The sequence below is a fragment of the Anolis carolinensis genome, chromosome 5, assembly GCF_035594765.1.
Source record: "Anolis carolinensis isolate JA03-04 chromosome 5, rAnoCar3.1.pri, whole genome shotgun sequence".
NCBI classification, from domain to species: Eukaryota; Metazoa; Chordata; class Lepidosauria; order Squamata; family Dactyloidae; genus Anolis; species Anolis carolinensis.
Genome location: NC_085845.1, coordinates 138,719,224 through 138,734,736, shown reverse-complemented (window position 1 = coordinate 138,734,736; position 15,513 = coordinate 138,719,224). Strand labels below are relative to the sequence as shown.

The following is a 15,513-nucleotide window of genomic DNA, read 5'->3' as shown; positions in this document are numbered from 1 at the left end:
CATAGCTACTTACAATTTTATTGCTCATCCACAATAATCAAGAGTAGATAAGCAATTTACTAACTCTGAACTGACTTGATCACTGAAACAGATTGATTTTTCCAACTAGAAGTCATCTGATTATAGCTGACTGTTCTTGGGAAGTACACAAATAGAGGTAGAAGGCCTGTTACTACTAACTCAGAGAACAATATACCAAGAGCTCCAAGTACCCTGTATTATTCAATCAAACTGGAATGTACTTTATGTATTTATTTATTTATTACATCACTTCTACCCCGCCCTTCTCACTTATCAGGAGACTCAAGGCGGCTTACAATATAAACATATACATCAGAAAAACAGTTTACATCAGATTTAAAAGTCTTTCGAAATTAAAAAATTACAATAAAATTAAAACATACATTAAAAACCTGCATAATTGTACATTTAAATATACATTTAAATATACATGTACCTTTTAAAAATACAAACTGCAAGTCTCTTAGCAATGGCATACCTAAAGACTGCATTCATAACAATAATATTGAACTTAAAATGATATATTCCTAACCTTTACCAAACTACAAAGGACAGAAAAGTTCATAGTCAGTGGGGTGAAGAAGGTAGAACAAAGCAAATATATCAGAGAAGCATTTCAAAAACTTCCTGTCAATACTGAAACACATTTTAAAAATACAAAGTGCCAAATTACGCTAAACTTTTCATAAAAATACTTGGATTTTATATCAATACATAACAAGACAGGACTTGAACTATCCAGAACAGATACTATCAAGATATAAAGGCTAGTGTCTTACATGTTAAAAAAATAAATATGGCTTCCATTACAAATAGAAAAAAATACTATTTAGCTATGCAATATTTTTCCAGATATAAGTGCCATGTGCCTGATATGTTTATAACATAACTTCAAACTATATACAAATTCACATTTGTTTCATTCCCTCCATTATAAAGTAATGTAGCAAACCCACATTAGCAAGTTTTCATTAAATTTATTTATTTATTTATTTCTGATATTTCTACCCCGTCCTTCTCCCCGAGGGGTCTCAGGGCGGCTTACACAACTGACAGGATCACTACCAGTATATCATAATACAATAAAATAATACAACAATTAAAATAGTTAAATAACATAGTAAAATACAATATATAAAAGAGTTAAAGTTAGTTCAAATCATATAATTTTTCTTTAAAACATCAAGATACTGTTGTGTTGCTTTGGATACTTGATCTTGATCTGCATTTAGGTTTTTTGAAGATCCACCAACTGATCCTATTGGGGAAGCTCGAAGTGACCCAGTATCAAGTTCTGCATTTGCTGGAAAGCAAAAAATAAAAATAAAATAAATTATAATTTTCTCCCAGTTTGACAGAAAATGAATAACCAAAGACAGTAGGTGAAAAAGCAATATAAAGGAGAATTTTCTGTTAAAAATGTACTCAAGAGAAGTAAGGTAGAATTGCTTTATTCCAGTTCAATCTGACAGCATATGTTATTTACAGTAAATATGTCAGACTGAACAAATCCAATGAATTAGATGGTAAAATATGAGTCTTTTAGGAATTTCTGAAGACTTTATTAAGCAAATTCAATTTTTATTTTACTTTGGAGATTTGGAGACAAAACATTACATTAATTGAATACACAAACATATATGCGCGTGCATATATTAATTGATTATATATGTTGAATTGTATATGTATATGTGTGTGTATATACGCACACACACTTCCAGAATAGTATGATTTAAATGCTATATTTAGACAAATTCAGATTATCATTTGGAAATTATTCTTTGCAAATATGTCAGGCCTTAACAATTTCCTTATGAAGGGTTGGATCCAGATTCAGTGTAGACTCGTAAAATTGAATGCATGCAAAATGGGATCTTGTAGCATTTTAGAGACTGAGAGAACAATGTTGGTAGCATTAGCACTACAGACTAACCAACTTTATTCCAAGGGTCTCTAAAGTGCTCCTTTTGCACTACAGTCGTTTTTAACTTTGAATATGCTTTAATGGTTTTTAACTGGGAATTTTAAAATACTACTTAGATTTAATTCTGTTTTAATGTTTGCTTATTTGTTTATTTTAAATTGTATGCTGATGCTTTTATGTTAAGCCGCTTTGAATTTCCTGCAGGAAAGATAAAGCAGGCCCGATTCTGGCCCAAACTACTTGTCCGAACGTATCTCCTCCTATGAACCACCTAGGTTGTTGAGATCATCTGGACAGGCCCTGCTCTCGGTCCCACCTGCCTCGCAGGCTCGGCTGGTGGAAACGAGGGACAGGGCCTTCTCGGTAGTGGTTCCCTGGCTATGAAATGCTCTCCCCAGTAGTATTTGACAAGCCCCAACACTCCTAAGTTTTAGGAAAGCAGTCAATACATGGGTGTGTACTCAAGCGTTTGAGGAATAAATATCTGAGGTGATATGGCTGAATCAAGGCGTACGTGAAAGGTGTCAGCGGATGAATCTAATTACCCATGCATTTTAATATTTTTATAATTCATGTTTTTACAGAGTTGATATAACTTTTAATTGATTTTGGTATTGTTATTGTTTTATTGAACTGTCGCTGTTTATTGAATGTGTTTTTGGGGCAATGGAATTTGCCAACTGTTGTAAGCCGCCCTGAGTCCCTACGGGTGAGAAAGGTGGGGTAGAAATGATGTAAATAAATAAATAAATAAATAATTTTCCAGGCTGCAAGTCCTTTGAAATTACTTTTATTTTTTACCATTTTACTGGCCTATTAAAGGCATTACCACATCATAGATTGTATATGTTGGTTATGGTTAACTCAACTATTCCTTTAATTTTGTATACTTATACAATTCATGAAAATATGCATTTAATAAAGACTAGTTTGAAATCAACAGAAACAAATGTTTTGGCATAAAATTCTGGCATACTATGATTACTATAATTTTGTAGGAAAAATTCCACAGTAACATGCATTTATAAATTGCTAGCATGCAGTTGGCAAACATACCTTGGTCTAATTCCTTGGCAATGTTTTTTTCCAATTCCATCTGCATCTGAAATTACATTTAGATTAATTATAAATCAAATGTAAATGTGCAATGTTCATTAAATAATGGTAACATCATAAGAAATGTTATGTTGGGTTAACTATGACATCTATTGTTTCAATATCATTTTGATATTAATTTCCAAGGCATCATTTTATGATAGTGCCAACCAATGTCAACCAACGGAATCATAATCTGAATGGTGAATCAACACTTATGCAAATCCACTGATTCAGTGGGTCTCCTCTAGCCAGTTGCCATTGAATCACTTTTATTTGTTCATCGCCTCAGAAGTCCTTAAGGAGGCAATACAAGGAAGTGAATAAAAAAGTAGGTGAGCCAACACTGTCAACTGGATATGGGTGTATAACTATAGCTATATTTTAATAAGTTTTAAGAAGCTGATTATATGATATAAAAAAGTACAGTTTTGATATAATTTACAGAATTATTCCACGCAGGGTTGCAGTTTGTATTTCCTTAATACTAAACAATAACTTTTTAAACTATCTGTCAGGATAAAGAACAATTTTAATTAATCTGTAAGAGAACAGTCATAGTTGTCCTGTAGAAAAAATTATATGACATTAAGCAATGCGGACTACACACCTTAAGTATCTGGTTGCAGAGAAGAGAAAGAAGCAATAGACTTTTGATCAAAGAGCTGAAGAAGCAAAGAACAAGCCATAAGTGTATAGTTCTTGAATTTTTTAAAAAGGCCAGTTTATAAGTGATAGAATCTACAAAATAGGTTACTTGGATCTATGTCAGATATGCAAACCATTTACAGTGTGATTTACTTTGAGAACGTGAAGAATTTAGTTGCAAGAAGAAAAACAGGACTGATCTGGAAAAAAATTGTTATACTTTTCATTAAAATCAACATGATAGTGCCAATGATTTCAATGGAATTAAAGCATGACAAATATTCTTTGGATTCAGCTGAAATTGTGTAGAATTAGATATTGCTATGACAACTGAGATCTGTCATGGGCATTTATGCCAATGTCCCGTCCCGTCCCGTCCCTGTCCCCCCGGTCGCAAATCCTGACTTGAAGCCAAATAAAGTTTTCTAAGACATTGTGGATGGGAATGTCATGAGCTGATGACTGCAGTGCTTTCCTGGTCTTAGGGTATAAGATAGTAAACAAGAGAGACCATACCATGCAGGGTCCTGTTACAACTGTTTGTTTCATTAATCTCTGTGACTCTGAGAGCACTGTAGTCATGATTTTTTAGTGTCCCAATCAACAGTACCCTGGAAATACTCCAGTTGGGTACTGCCCAGCTTAAAAGATAGAGTTTGAAGTCACATTCAATAATTAACGCACATAAATATAAATCCCAAAAGTTATGAGATCATAAGTCCTGCTTATGATTTTGTAAATATTGAACATTTCTTGGAAATGTACTACTCCGCCTATTAACACTGCAAGCACAAGAAAAGTGGGAAAATTTGGGAAACTGGAATTGCTCCTTCACTTGGAACATTCACTAATTGTCCTGATTCTTAAGAAGGATAACACTCTAATGTAGATGGCTGAAAAACAAATGTACGTTTCCGTGTCCCATAAAGGTCACCATACTAATTTTCAAGCAAGTTTTGTAGAGGACATGAAAACATTTTTGTTTTGTTTTCCTTGTTATATTAACTAGTGACAGGTGATGGTTGTCAGTGGTAGTTCAGATTTTTAAAAGCCCATTCTAGGTGTTGAAAGCTACTCCTCAAATAGATTCAGCTTTGGTTGTTTAAGGTTTAGACGAATAATTAGAAAGATTCACCACCACCCCAGCTACCAGTTCTTCTAAAATGACATTCTAAGGTAAACGGCATTCTTAAGTTATAATTTTAAGGCTAACAGATTTTCAGTCTAATGACAGCAGTACTGTAACATGAGGTGGTAAAAAAAATAAAACGGAGCTCTATAATTAGTCTCACAATTCATTAATTGGCAGCCAGGTGTTAAGAAATAATTTCTATTTGCATGGTTCAATAAACAAAAGAGATGAAAATACAAATGGAAGCAGAGGGAGTGAGAAAACAATCAAAAACAGATTGAAGAGTGGAACGGGGTAAGGAAAGACAACTGAAACTGATGTAAGAAGCAGCAAGAGGAATAAGATTTTAAAAGTTTAATATATAGAAAAGAAAAACAAGAATACCAGCCTGTGGAAGAAAAATGAAAATGATTCTGACCTTGTACGGCAAGTGAGGAGGTAGAGCTCTCTGTGGAAACCTTAAACCCCATGATCCTTTGCTAACCCATACTGTGAGCGTGCACAATATGTATGTGTGCCTTCCAGGTGTTTTGGACTTCAGCTCCCAGAATTCCTGACTACTGGACAAACTGACTAGGATTTCTGGGAGCTGGAGTTCCAAACACATGAAGGGCCACAAGTTGTGTAGGCCTGCATACTGGATGGCTCCTTCACCACTAACAGAGAATTATCATATGTTCCATCTATTTAAATTGCAAACTAATATTGAGAAACAAACTTTTTTAGAGGGGGAAGACTATAAATCCAGTCCAGGCATCACTTTGTATCAAAAAATAGAAGTTTCAAATTGGGTATATCACCAATTAAATATCGAAACAAAGACAATATTTATAATTAGAAAATCTAAAAGTAACACAAGTTATTTGGACAAGCTATTCAACATTTATGATCTGTTCCTAGTAACTGAAGCTTGACATTCTTGAAACGTATTTATTTCCAAAAATGCTCCATGGGACCTCATCAGAGGTTTCCTCCGTTTCTACACATTTAAGAGATGGAATTCCATAGATCCCATCAAATGACGCGCGACTCATTTTGTGGGTTGCCGGTGGGACTCTGGTTTTGCAGCATGTAGAAGCAGGATGGAATCTACTCCTCTAGTCTCACTGAACTTAGAAATGGGCATTTTTCTGTGGGATGGGAAATGGTGGATCTGTATTCTGACGTTTCATTGTGGATGTACATGTGGGTGGCCATTTCTTGCCCCTCGATGCTCCTTCTGCCACCACTGCTCTTTGAACATCGGTCTTCTTTTTAAAAATGTTTTGAAACTTTAACATTCTGCAATTGCACAATTTTTTTTTTAACTCTTGACATAGGCACTTCATGATGCTGCGATGAGAGGAAAAAACACCTGCCCATGTGATGAGAAATGGAAAAAGCTGAGTTAGGGAGCATCCAGAGAGGAAGGAAACTAGAGGAGGAGGAATCTTTTCATTTTTCCTTTTGTTTTGTATCTTACAGGGCAGCATAGGGAGCTACACATTTAAGGACTTAGCATATTGTTTAAACTGATACAGCTGTTCAGGTGAACATGACCTGATATCATAGCATTAAAAGAAATCTTATAATGACACTGGGGATTACTAACCTTTTCCAAGTAAGCCTCCATTCTGTTTTTTGAAGCTAACGGACTTCCGGTTGGGTTCATGAATTCTCCTTCAAGACTAAGAGGTCTAGTAAATGCTAAATTGCAGCCAAGATTTCCAAACTGAACCGTTTCCAAGACAGGGCTTGTCGAAAGGCTTCCACCTAAAAAGCTGTTGGCAAGTAGAGATCTGCTCCTGTTGCGCTCATAAAAGAGTTTGGCATTGGCTTCTGCCAATTTCTCACTAGATCTGTGAAACATTTAACAGCAAGTGAACGGTTAACAGACATATGACCAAAAAAAGAATTGGTATACATTCAACTTTTTAACAAGTGAGATATATTTTGTGTTGTATCTCCAGTTCCTCACAGAGATACTGCTGTGCAGGGTTCCAATAAGCCAAGAATCGTCTTGTACTTCATTTTGATTCCCAGATCAGGGCAGGGCAAAGCTAAAAAACTGTGTCCCCCCCCCCTCCCCCCCTTTCTCCACGTACTGCAATTTTCTTATACTGTTATACAAAGCTAAGGGTTTAGTATTAGGACTGCTTGGCTGACTACCAATCTCAAATTGTATTATTTTACTGCAATGTTATGTGGAAGGAAGGTTCCCAAAGAGTGAAAACGGGAAAAAGCTGTCCTTTTCTCTGTGTGAAATCTCCCCATATACCACAGGAACTGACATTTTGTGATAGAATACTTTCCTGTGATTCAGAGAACAGTCATCATGAACAGGCTGCTTTTTCTAACCTTACAGAATACATAATCTAAAAGCAATCCCCCATTGTTTTTCTAAATATTTAGAAAAACTACATTTATGCAGAATGCATCAGCTTGTGGGCAGTCCTATTTTTCTCCTGTCCAACTGATACACACAAGACTACCAAGTTCAGTATTACAGTATATGGAAAAATTTAAGAGGATCCCTCAACAGTTAATGGAAAGCGTGATAAATGATTCAGTATTCTGTATGTTCTATTACGAGGACAAATTGTTGTGTTCTGGGGCGGGATAAAATATCTTCATGCTCACCATATTCTAAACCTGAGCAGTTCCTTTCAGAAATGGTGGGTCATGTAGAAATTTTAGTCAAAATATTGACCCCCAAAATTTTTGTTGGCTTATCCATGGGTCATTGTAGGTAGTGTACCTTAATTCTTTATCAAAAAAGGACACATCTCTGAGCAGAGTGGTGAAAGGCAAGAGAGGGCACCTAAAAGATGTAACAATCACATATAATCTCTCTGCCACCGCACCACTTATGGTCTTTTTAAATACCTGGGTGGAAGTTGAGGCTCTCCCCTCTGTGGAATGCTCCTTGACTTACCCATTATTAATATCAAAATACATAATTTTGGCCCCATAACCTGCCATCCATTTACATACGAGGTTGACTTGTACATGAATATATAAATTTCCTCTCTTGGGCCCCTACCATGCAGAATAGAAGCAGTGGCAATTCACACTTTTCACAGGTTATTTCTTGCCAGGAAGTTTATAATTAAGATTGAAGGAAGCACTTTGATTAGGTAGTAATTTTTTAAAAACACACCTTGGACTCAAATGAAGGACTCAATTGAGGAAAATGCAGACTTCACAGTATGCATATTTCAGCCTCCACCCTCACCCACACGATTTGGTAAGAACAGACAGAACATTCAGAGAACAAGGGACGCACTCATCCCACCCAATTTTCCCTTTTCACTTTGTCCTTTAAGTGATATGCTATAGCCTGTCTCTTATATCTTAAGTCACCACCAGCAAAAGACATTGTTTTCTTCTGTAATTGACATGTTAAAGAGTCTGTGTAGTGAACCTTACCTATTAGGCCTGGAATGAAGCCTGGGAAACAGTGAGTGGGGCAAGCCTCCACTTTGTTGAGGAATGCCAGGCAGCCATCTTGAGTGTGGTTAGAAAGAGGGAGGAGCTTAGAGAGAGACTCCTATGATTGGCCAACCAGAGCAGATGGGAGGAGCCAAGTCTTAGAGTACAGGAAGAAAAAAAAGAGCTCCATGCAGTTGTGTTTTGAGGTTTGAAGAAGGGAGTTCTGTTTTAGGGTTTGAAGAGAGCAGTTCGGTTTTGGGAGTTTGGAGTGTGTGTGTGAGAGAGAAAATGCATGGCCCGACTCACCGGGATGTGCCTGTTGCAGGGCAGGGCGCCCCACGCGCCCATCATGGCGGCGATCCAGGGGCTTCTTCTTCCCAGAAGCCTCCTGGGGGCGGCGGGAAGCTTTCCCGCCGCCAGCCCCCGCTGGCCAATGACGGGTGGGGTGGCCTTGGCCCTCATTGGCCAGGCCCCTTCCCAGAGGGCGGGCCCAGCGCTGGCTCTGCCCCTGGGAGGCATCTGCTGTTTCTGCTCTGAAAGCTGTGGAAACTGACAGGCTAGGTCAGGCAGTTTGGATCTCTTGAGGGAGATAACTCAAGGGATTGATTCTCACTACTGAGCTGGTTAATAGAAGGACTCTAGGTTAGAGTTAATTAACAACCCAGGGGAACTTGTGTCTATTCTCAGAAAATAGAGCAAGGTTTTTTTGTGACCAATAGATAGATTGGTTGGTTGGAACTGTTTGAAACTAAGTGAAGTAATTCTGAAACATACAACTAAGTTAAGCTGAAGAACGCCTGTAACCGTTTATGCTAATGTACCTCTCTGAAGTAATAATTTGCCGGTTTTTAAGAAAATAAATTTTTATTCTATTTTCACCTTTCAAGAGCCTCCACAGTGTATATTTTCCATCAAGAAGCCTTTATAAAAGTTCCAGCAATACAACAATAAAACACCACAGAAAAGCCTCATAGTGAACATCAGTTTGGGAGCCAGGGGTAGAAACAGTGTGGGCAGGGAATGGGAGAAGTTTGCCTCAGACACATTTAACAACAAAAATCCTAAAGACATTTTAGGTTGGTGGCAGCTACTATTTTTAAAAGAAAATCTGTTATAATTAGACTTCCTGCTTTGCTCATTCTTTTATACTATGCCTCTTAAATCTTAGGTATTCACTAGCTGTTCTGCCTTGGGTCAGGTTAAAAAATATAAAAGAAAAATTATTATATTTCTGCAGGCAACTGTGTGGATGCTCTGCTACCAGCATCTGAGACGACATATAATACTTACAACACCCACAGAATTAAGTTTTGAAATTATTATATCACATGTTTTGCTGTAAACATGTTTTCCTAATGTCATTCAAATTATACGGTAAATATTTATTTCCTTTTTGTGCTATATATTAACTAACCAGTGTTAAAAAAAGTGCAGAAAAAGGCAACAGGTAGGATTGACAGAAGACCTCTTAATCTTACCGGTCCAATTTGCTTCTTAAAGACTTTCTCATTTTTAGTTCTTCTGAGTATAGCTCCTTATATCTTTCCAGTTCTGTGTGTATTGAGTGTTTCTGTAACCCACTGTCTTGCTGACTGTTTTTAAGTTTTGTCAGCTCAGACTCTAAATCTCTAATTCTGTTTTCCAGCTGATTTTTCAAGGAAGAATAATTGGTGGTTCGTATTTGTTCCAAGGTTTCTTGTGAGGCTGCCTGTGTCTATGATACAAAAAAAGTATGTTACTACATTTAGAAGGAGGAGGTTTCTTCCTCATGCTATTAAAAATGCTACAGTAGGATAACAAAGCTTAATAATTATTAAAGTGATCTGATGTATAACAGTTACCAGAAGTTTTGACTGAATTAATGTTTACCTGCAAAAACAAATTGACTTCTTCTAGTTTTTGCCTTACATCTTGTCTAGCTCGCTCTTCAGTGTCTTTCTTGTATTGTTCCATTTTGTTGTAGTCTATCGCATTACCCTGTATGTGGTGTTTGAGATTAGCAACTTCTTCTTCTAGCTGCTGTTTGCTTTTCTCCAATTTCTCATAATTTTTATGAAGTATCTTCATAGAAGACAAGTGCTCATGTAATTCATGATTTCTAGATTCCAACTGAGTGCATCTTTTTGATTCAGATTCCAAGTTGCGAGAAAGTTCATCTACCTGAACAAAGGAGAAATACTGAATTGAAAACAGGCCTTTATTTCTTACAAAGAGAAATTACATTTCTGTTTTCAGTTTTACAAGGAAATAGGAACTGAATTAATAGATTAGTAGAATTAATAGAAAAGCTTGACCATAAAGGTACCTTTGTTCTCAACTTTTCAACTTCTATGTCAATGTCTGAATATCGCTTTTTTATGTCTCCATGGAAGTTAGACTGAGATGAACTCTCTGTATTGTCATACTCCTTTAGTTTCTTTTTAGTTATTTTCAGAAGTTTTCTAATCCTGTAAAGTAAACATTAGAAAAGTAAAGGTAACACTGATGAGAAAACTTGGATTAAGACAGTATTTTAATGGCTGAAATATTCGGTACAGATTTTCTTTTTTACTCAACACATAAAAACATTTACTATGATTGAACAAACAGGAAAATGTAGACCAGGTGGTTCCTTTCAGGGAATATTTACTAAATCATGAATACATGAATTTTAAAAAATGCCAATAGACTTAATTTATCAAGCATATCAAGCATTAATTTATTTCATAAATATGCTAATTAATGAATAAGTACAAATTCATTTGAATATTAAATAAATTACAGATAACTACAGTATTAATTCTATCCTTTGTCAATGACAATAAACTCCACAGATTACAAGTAATAAATCAAGTTCTCCAGTTCCTATCATTTCTGGTGATGCCTCCTTCCTATTCCTTCACCTGCTTGTTGACAAGAGACCTGAAGTCAATGTATGGGGGTATTATTTCTCCAGAAATAACAGCATCCTTGTGTTGCATCATTCTACTACAGTTAAGAGGATACTGTGTCTTAAAAGCCAGGCCAAGAGTATAAGATGCCATGGACTTGGATTTTATATGCATAACTATTTTCAATATGACAATGCTAAATATATCTAAAATAGAGACCAGTAAGCCTTTTCAGTAATGGAAACCCATTCTCTAAAACATGTGCAGTTTGACAGGCGGAAACTTCAGTAAGATTCAGATATACGTAGTCTGAAAACTTATTTTTTACACCTTTTTTTCCTTCATTACTGATTCTGGTGAAAGTAAATACACTTAATCAGCTGTTGAATGGCAAGTCAACACCTGTATAAATCATGATTGATTCAACAAGTCTAGTTAAAAATGGCAGCTGGGTTGTCTTATTATTGTATTATATTGCAAATGTATTCCGTAGATTTTATACCATATCAAGCATTTAGAATAACTGGAGAAAAATAAAAACACATTTCTATAAAGTGAACTACTTACTAACATTTGGACATGTAAATTCTCCTTACCCATGGCATTCTTTTTGTAATTCACTGTTTCTCTTCATTTCTTGATCTAGTCGTATATCCACTGAATGTTTTAACTCTACTATCTTCTTCACTTTTTTCCTTTCATTCTCCAACTGATACAAAAATAAGAAGTTTTACACAGAAACGTATGTTAACTATCAACGTTTAAAATACATCAATTGAATACACAGTTCCTGGACAGATGGATTTTTTATGTGTCACACTTGAGTGTTATGTGACAAAAGGGACATAAAATCCAGATATGATCCTCTACTTGTGGAAATTCTTTTTTTTCTCCAGGTTTTACAAACTTGTTGTGTGCCTTCACCCCACAGAAACCCTATCATGGTGGTTCATTGGCAAGATTTGTTCATAGTGGAGTGCCTTTGCCTTCTTCTGAGAGAGTTGCTTGCCCAGGGTCACCCAGTGGATGACATGGCTGAGTGAGGATTCAACTCCTGATCTCAAGAGTCATTTTAAAACTTTATTTTACAAGCTATACATTATTTAATGTAAACAAGTATATTACACAGACTGATATCACCTTGATTGTAAGTAACTATCCTGGTCTAGATCTACATTTCTAAGACATACCATATATACTCGAGTATAAGCCGGCCCGAATATAAGCCGAGGCACCTAATTTTATCACAAAAAACTGGGATAACTTATTGACTCGAGTATAAGCTGAAGGTGGGAAATGCAGCAGTTATGGGTAAATTTCAAAATAAAAATAGATGCCAGTGAAATTTCATTAATCAAGGCATCAGTAGGTTAAATGTCTTTGAATATTTACCGTATTTCAAAGAAAAACAATAAACTAGCTCTATAAGTGGAAAAGTAGGAGCAACAAAAACAATATGGTATCAACAATAACCTAATAATAATAATAATAATAATAATAATAATAATAATAATAATAATAATAATAAAAACTTCATTTGGATTCCACCCTATCTCCCCATGGGGACTCAGGCCGGCTTCCAACATAGTTAACAGGCAAACATTCAAAGCTTATATAAACAATGCAGAGCTAGATATAGATCTATAATTATATATACTAATTTCACATATGCATTTCCCCCTGAAACATTTTCAAATCCCTGTGTGTGTGTGTGCGTGTGTGTATTTTCCCTACAATATTTGCAAGCTATATTCATATCTATCTAGACATGTCTATATAAATTTGTGTGTTCATTTCCCCCCTGTAATATTTCCAAGTCCTATATGTAGGTAGGTAAGAATATATTCATATCTATCCAGACATCTCTCTTTATATAGATATTTGCAGAGAGTTGCAAACACATGAGGGTAAATTCATATATAAAAATAATGTATATGTATGGCTACAGATACACAGGTACATGGATCTATATGTATAAAGGATTTGCAAAGACCTGCAAACATATGAGGGGAAAATTCATATATAAAATTCATGTATATAGATAGATACAAATATAAAGGTACATAGAGATTGCAAAAGCTTGCAAGGGGTTAATCCTTATACTATATACCTGTAGGAGAGTTTAACAAATATTTCAGGGGAAAATGCTTTCATAAGATTAATGAATATATTTTTTTCTTCTTCCTGACTTGCAAGGGTATCAAAACATTCCCTTGCTTAAGAGCGAGGGAGGCTTTGCAAAACTAAACACACTGATAAGGAAGGAGAAGAGAGAAATAGATCACATATTGCAAGCAATAGCCTGCAGGCTCCGTTGCCGGCCTTGATCTTGATCCGATTATAAGCCGGGGGAGGCTTTTTCAGCTCATAAATAAGAGCTGAAAAACTCGGCTTATCTTCTAGTATATACGGTATTCTTTTGTTCATAATGTCTGAAAATATTTCTTCAGTATGTGAACAGAAATCTCCAAAACTGGCTAACCCAAGTTTAGATGTCAGGGCTGCTATTTCATCAATTTGTCTAGTAACAGGAGAGTTTTTAAAAATCTTTGTGGGATATTAGAAAGGAGTACAGTAAGAACCACTTTGATTCCTATGTAAAATAATTAGCCATCCCTGCTCCACTTGCTCCAAGACAACATATTGAACAAGACATTAGCAAGGATAAGTGAGAAAGACACAAGTAATTTAACTCTAACATCCTAGACTTGGTTTGCTTTTAAAACTTTTTATTTATAAAACTCATCTGGTTCCAGAGTATACTCAGAACCACTACCGTAGTAGAAGAAAACAAATGGATGTCACTGCCACAGCACATGACTAAGGACTGAAAAGGAAAGATAGAAGCATGTCCTCCATTTGGCAAACATATTGCACTCCCACTAGGCTTACCTGAGCTGTTAGCTCTGCCTTTTCCCTGTCAAGCTCAGAAAGGCGAAGCCCAAGTTTTGATCTTGACTTTAGCTCCTCTTCCCACAAATTATGAGTATCTTGTGCAGTTGCTGAGAGCATAGTTTGTTTCTGTACCTAAAGAAATTGCCTTTCGGTTAGAAGCAAAACAAAACAGAAAGCCCCCCCCCCCTCCCAAAGAAATAGATAGCATGTATCTTTATAGCAGGCATGGGCAAACTTCAGCCCTCCAGGTGTTTTGGACTGTAACTTCCACAATTCCCAACAGCCTACCTGCTGTTATGAATGGTGGGAGTTAAAGTCCAAAACACCTGTAGGGCCGGAGCTTGCCCATGCCTGCTTTAAAGGCATGTTCTCCCTGGTCTTCCAAAATCTGTTTTAACCACTACAACACTTTGAAGGTTTTTTTATTTATTGACTGGTAAGCTCTTGACTATGCTGGGCTCTATATATGATTCTATTTCATTTTTGTTACACGCTGTGCGGTACTATATAATGATTGTATGCCACAAAGACAATTCGTTTTTTAGGCAGCCAAGAAATAAGCAATGAAAACAAACACATTCATAGACAGATAATAGTCAACAATTCCTCATGCTAGAAGACTCTGACCAAACAGAATAGAAAACTGTCACTTGTGCATTCTGTACACGGAGAAAGGCAGGATACAAATGCAACCAATACAAAAATAATTAAGAATAATGAGGGCTAAATTATATAATGAAATATTCATATAGTAATTATAAGCTGTAATATATATGTGATAAAACCTTTAATATTTGGGAAGAGACTACAATTGGAAAGATTCATGAAGGTAAGAGTGTGCAGCTACTTAATTTACAACCTTTCCCATTGGCTTCATATACCCTTTGGAATGCTTTTGTGGGACCTCTGCCCAGTAAGAATGTCAGTGGACCAGAGAGGAGCAATGTTCTGCCTCTCTTCAAAAAAGGAAATCCAGGAAACTATAAACCAGACAGCCTGATGTTTAACTCCAGGAAAAATATTATACTGCATTATACAGGAATCTGTCTGAAAGTATCTTGACAATGTAGTAGGAGCCAGCATGAACTTGTCAACAACAAATCCCGCCAAACTAATTACAGTAGAGTCTCACTTATCCAACATAAACGGGCCGGCAGAATGTTGGATAAGCGAATATGTTGGATAATAAGGAGGCATTAAGGAAAAGCCTATTAAATATCAAATTAGGTTATGATTTTACAAATTAAGCACCAAAACATCATGTTAGACAACAAATTTGGCAGAAAAAGTAGTTCAATACTCAGTAATGCTATGTAGTAATTACTGTATTTATGAATTTAGCACCAAAATATCATGATAGATTGAAATCATTGACTACAAAAATGTGTTGGATAATCCAGAACGTTGGATAAGCGAGTGTTGGATAAGTGAGACTCTACTGTAATTTTTTAAATCAGGTCACTAGTTTAGTAGATGGTGGGAATATTGTGGGTGGCATTTATCTGAATCTCAGTAAA

General features: G+C 36.0%; 1 protein-coding gene across 10 annotated transcripts in view; it reads right to left on the bottom strand.

The window, feature by feature from the left end:
* Nucleotides 1–237: 237 nt before the first annotated feature.
* Nucleotides 238–15,513, bottom strand: part of ankrd26 (ankyrin repeat domain containing 26) — a 71,931-nt gene continuing 56,655 nt past the window's right edge. For 8 of the 10 annotated variants that reach the window (XM_062982389.1, XM_062982379.1, XM_062982381.1 and 5 more), the window contains 8 exons: nucleotides 13,994–14,128; nucleotides 11,698–11,810; nucleotides 10,537–10,678; nucleotides 10,101–10,391; nucleotides 9,710–9,945; nucleotides 6,412–6,658; nucleotides 3,002–3,047; nucleotides 238–1,324 (listed from right to left, as the gene is read on the bottom strand). In XM_062982389.1, the coding sequence (XP_062838459.1) occupies nucleotides 1,176–1,324; nucleotides 3,002–3,047; nucleotides 6,412–6,658; nucleotides 9,710–9,945; nucleotides 10,101–10,391; nucleotides 10,537–10,678; nucleotides 11,698–11,810; nucleotides 13,994–14,128 (1,359 nt within the window). In that variant the 3' untranslated portion in view covers nucleotides 238–1,175. Of the gene's footprint in view, nucleotides 1,325–3,001; nucleotides 3,048–3,650; nucleotides 3,706–5,159; nucleotides 6,175–6,411; nucleotides 6,659–9,709; nucleotides 9,946–10,100; nucleotides 10,392–10,536; nucleotides 10,679–11,697; nucleotides 11,811–13,993; nucleotides 14,129–15,513 lie in introns of those variants that run through there. The other 2 variants (XM_062982382.1, XM_062982383.1) reach the window with 2 other exon arrangements.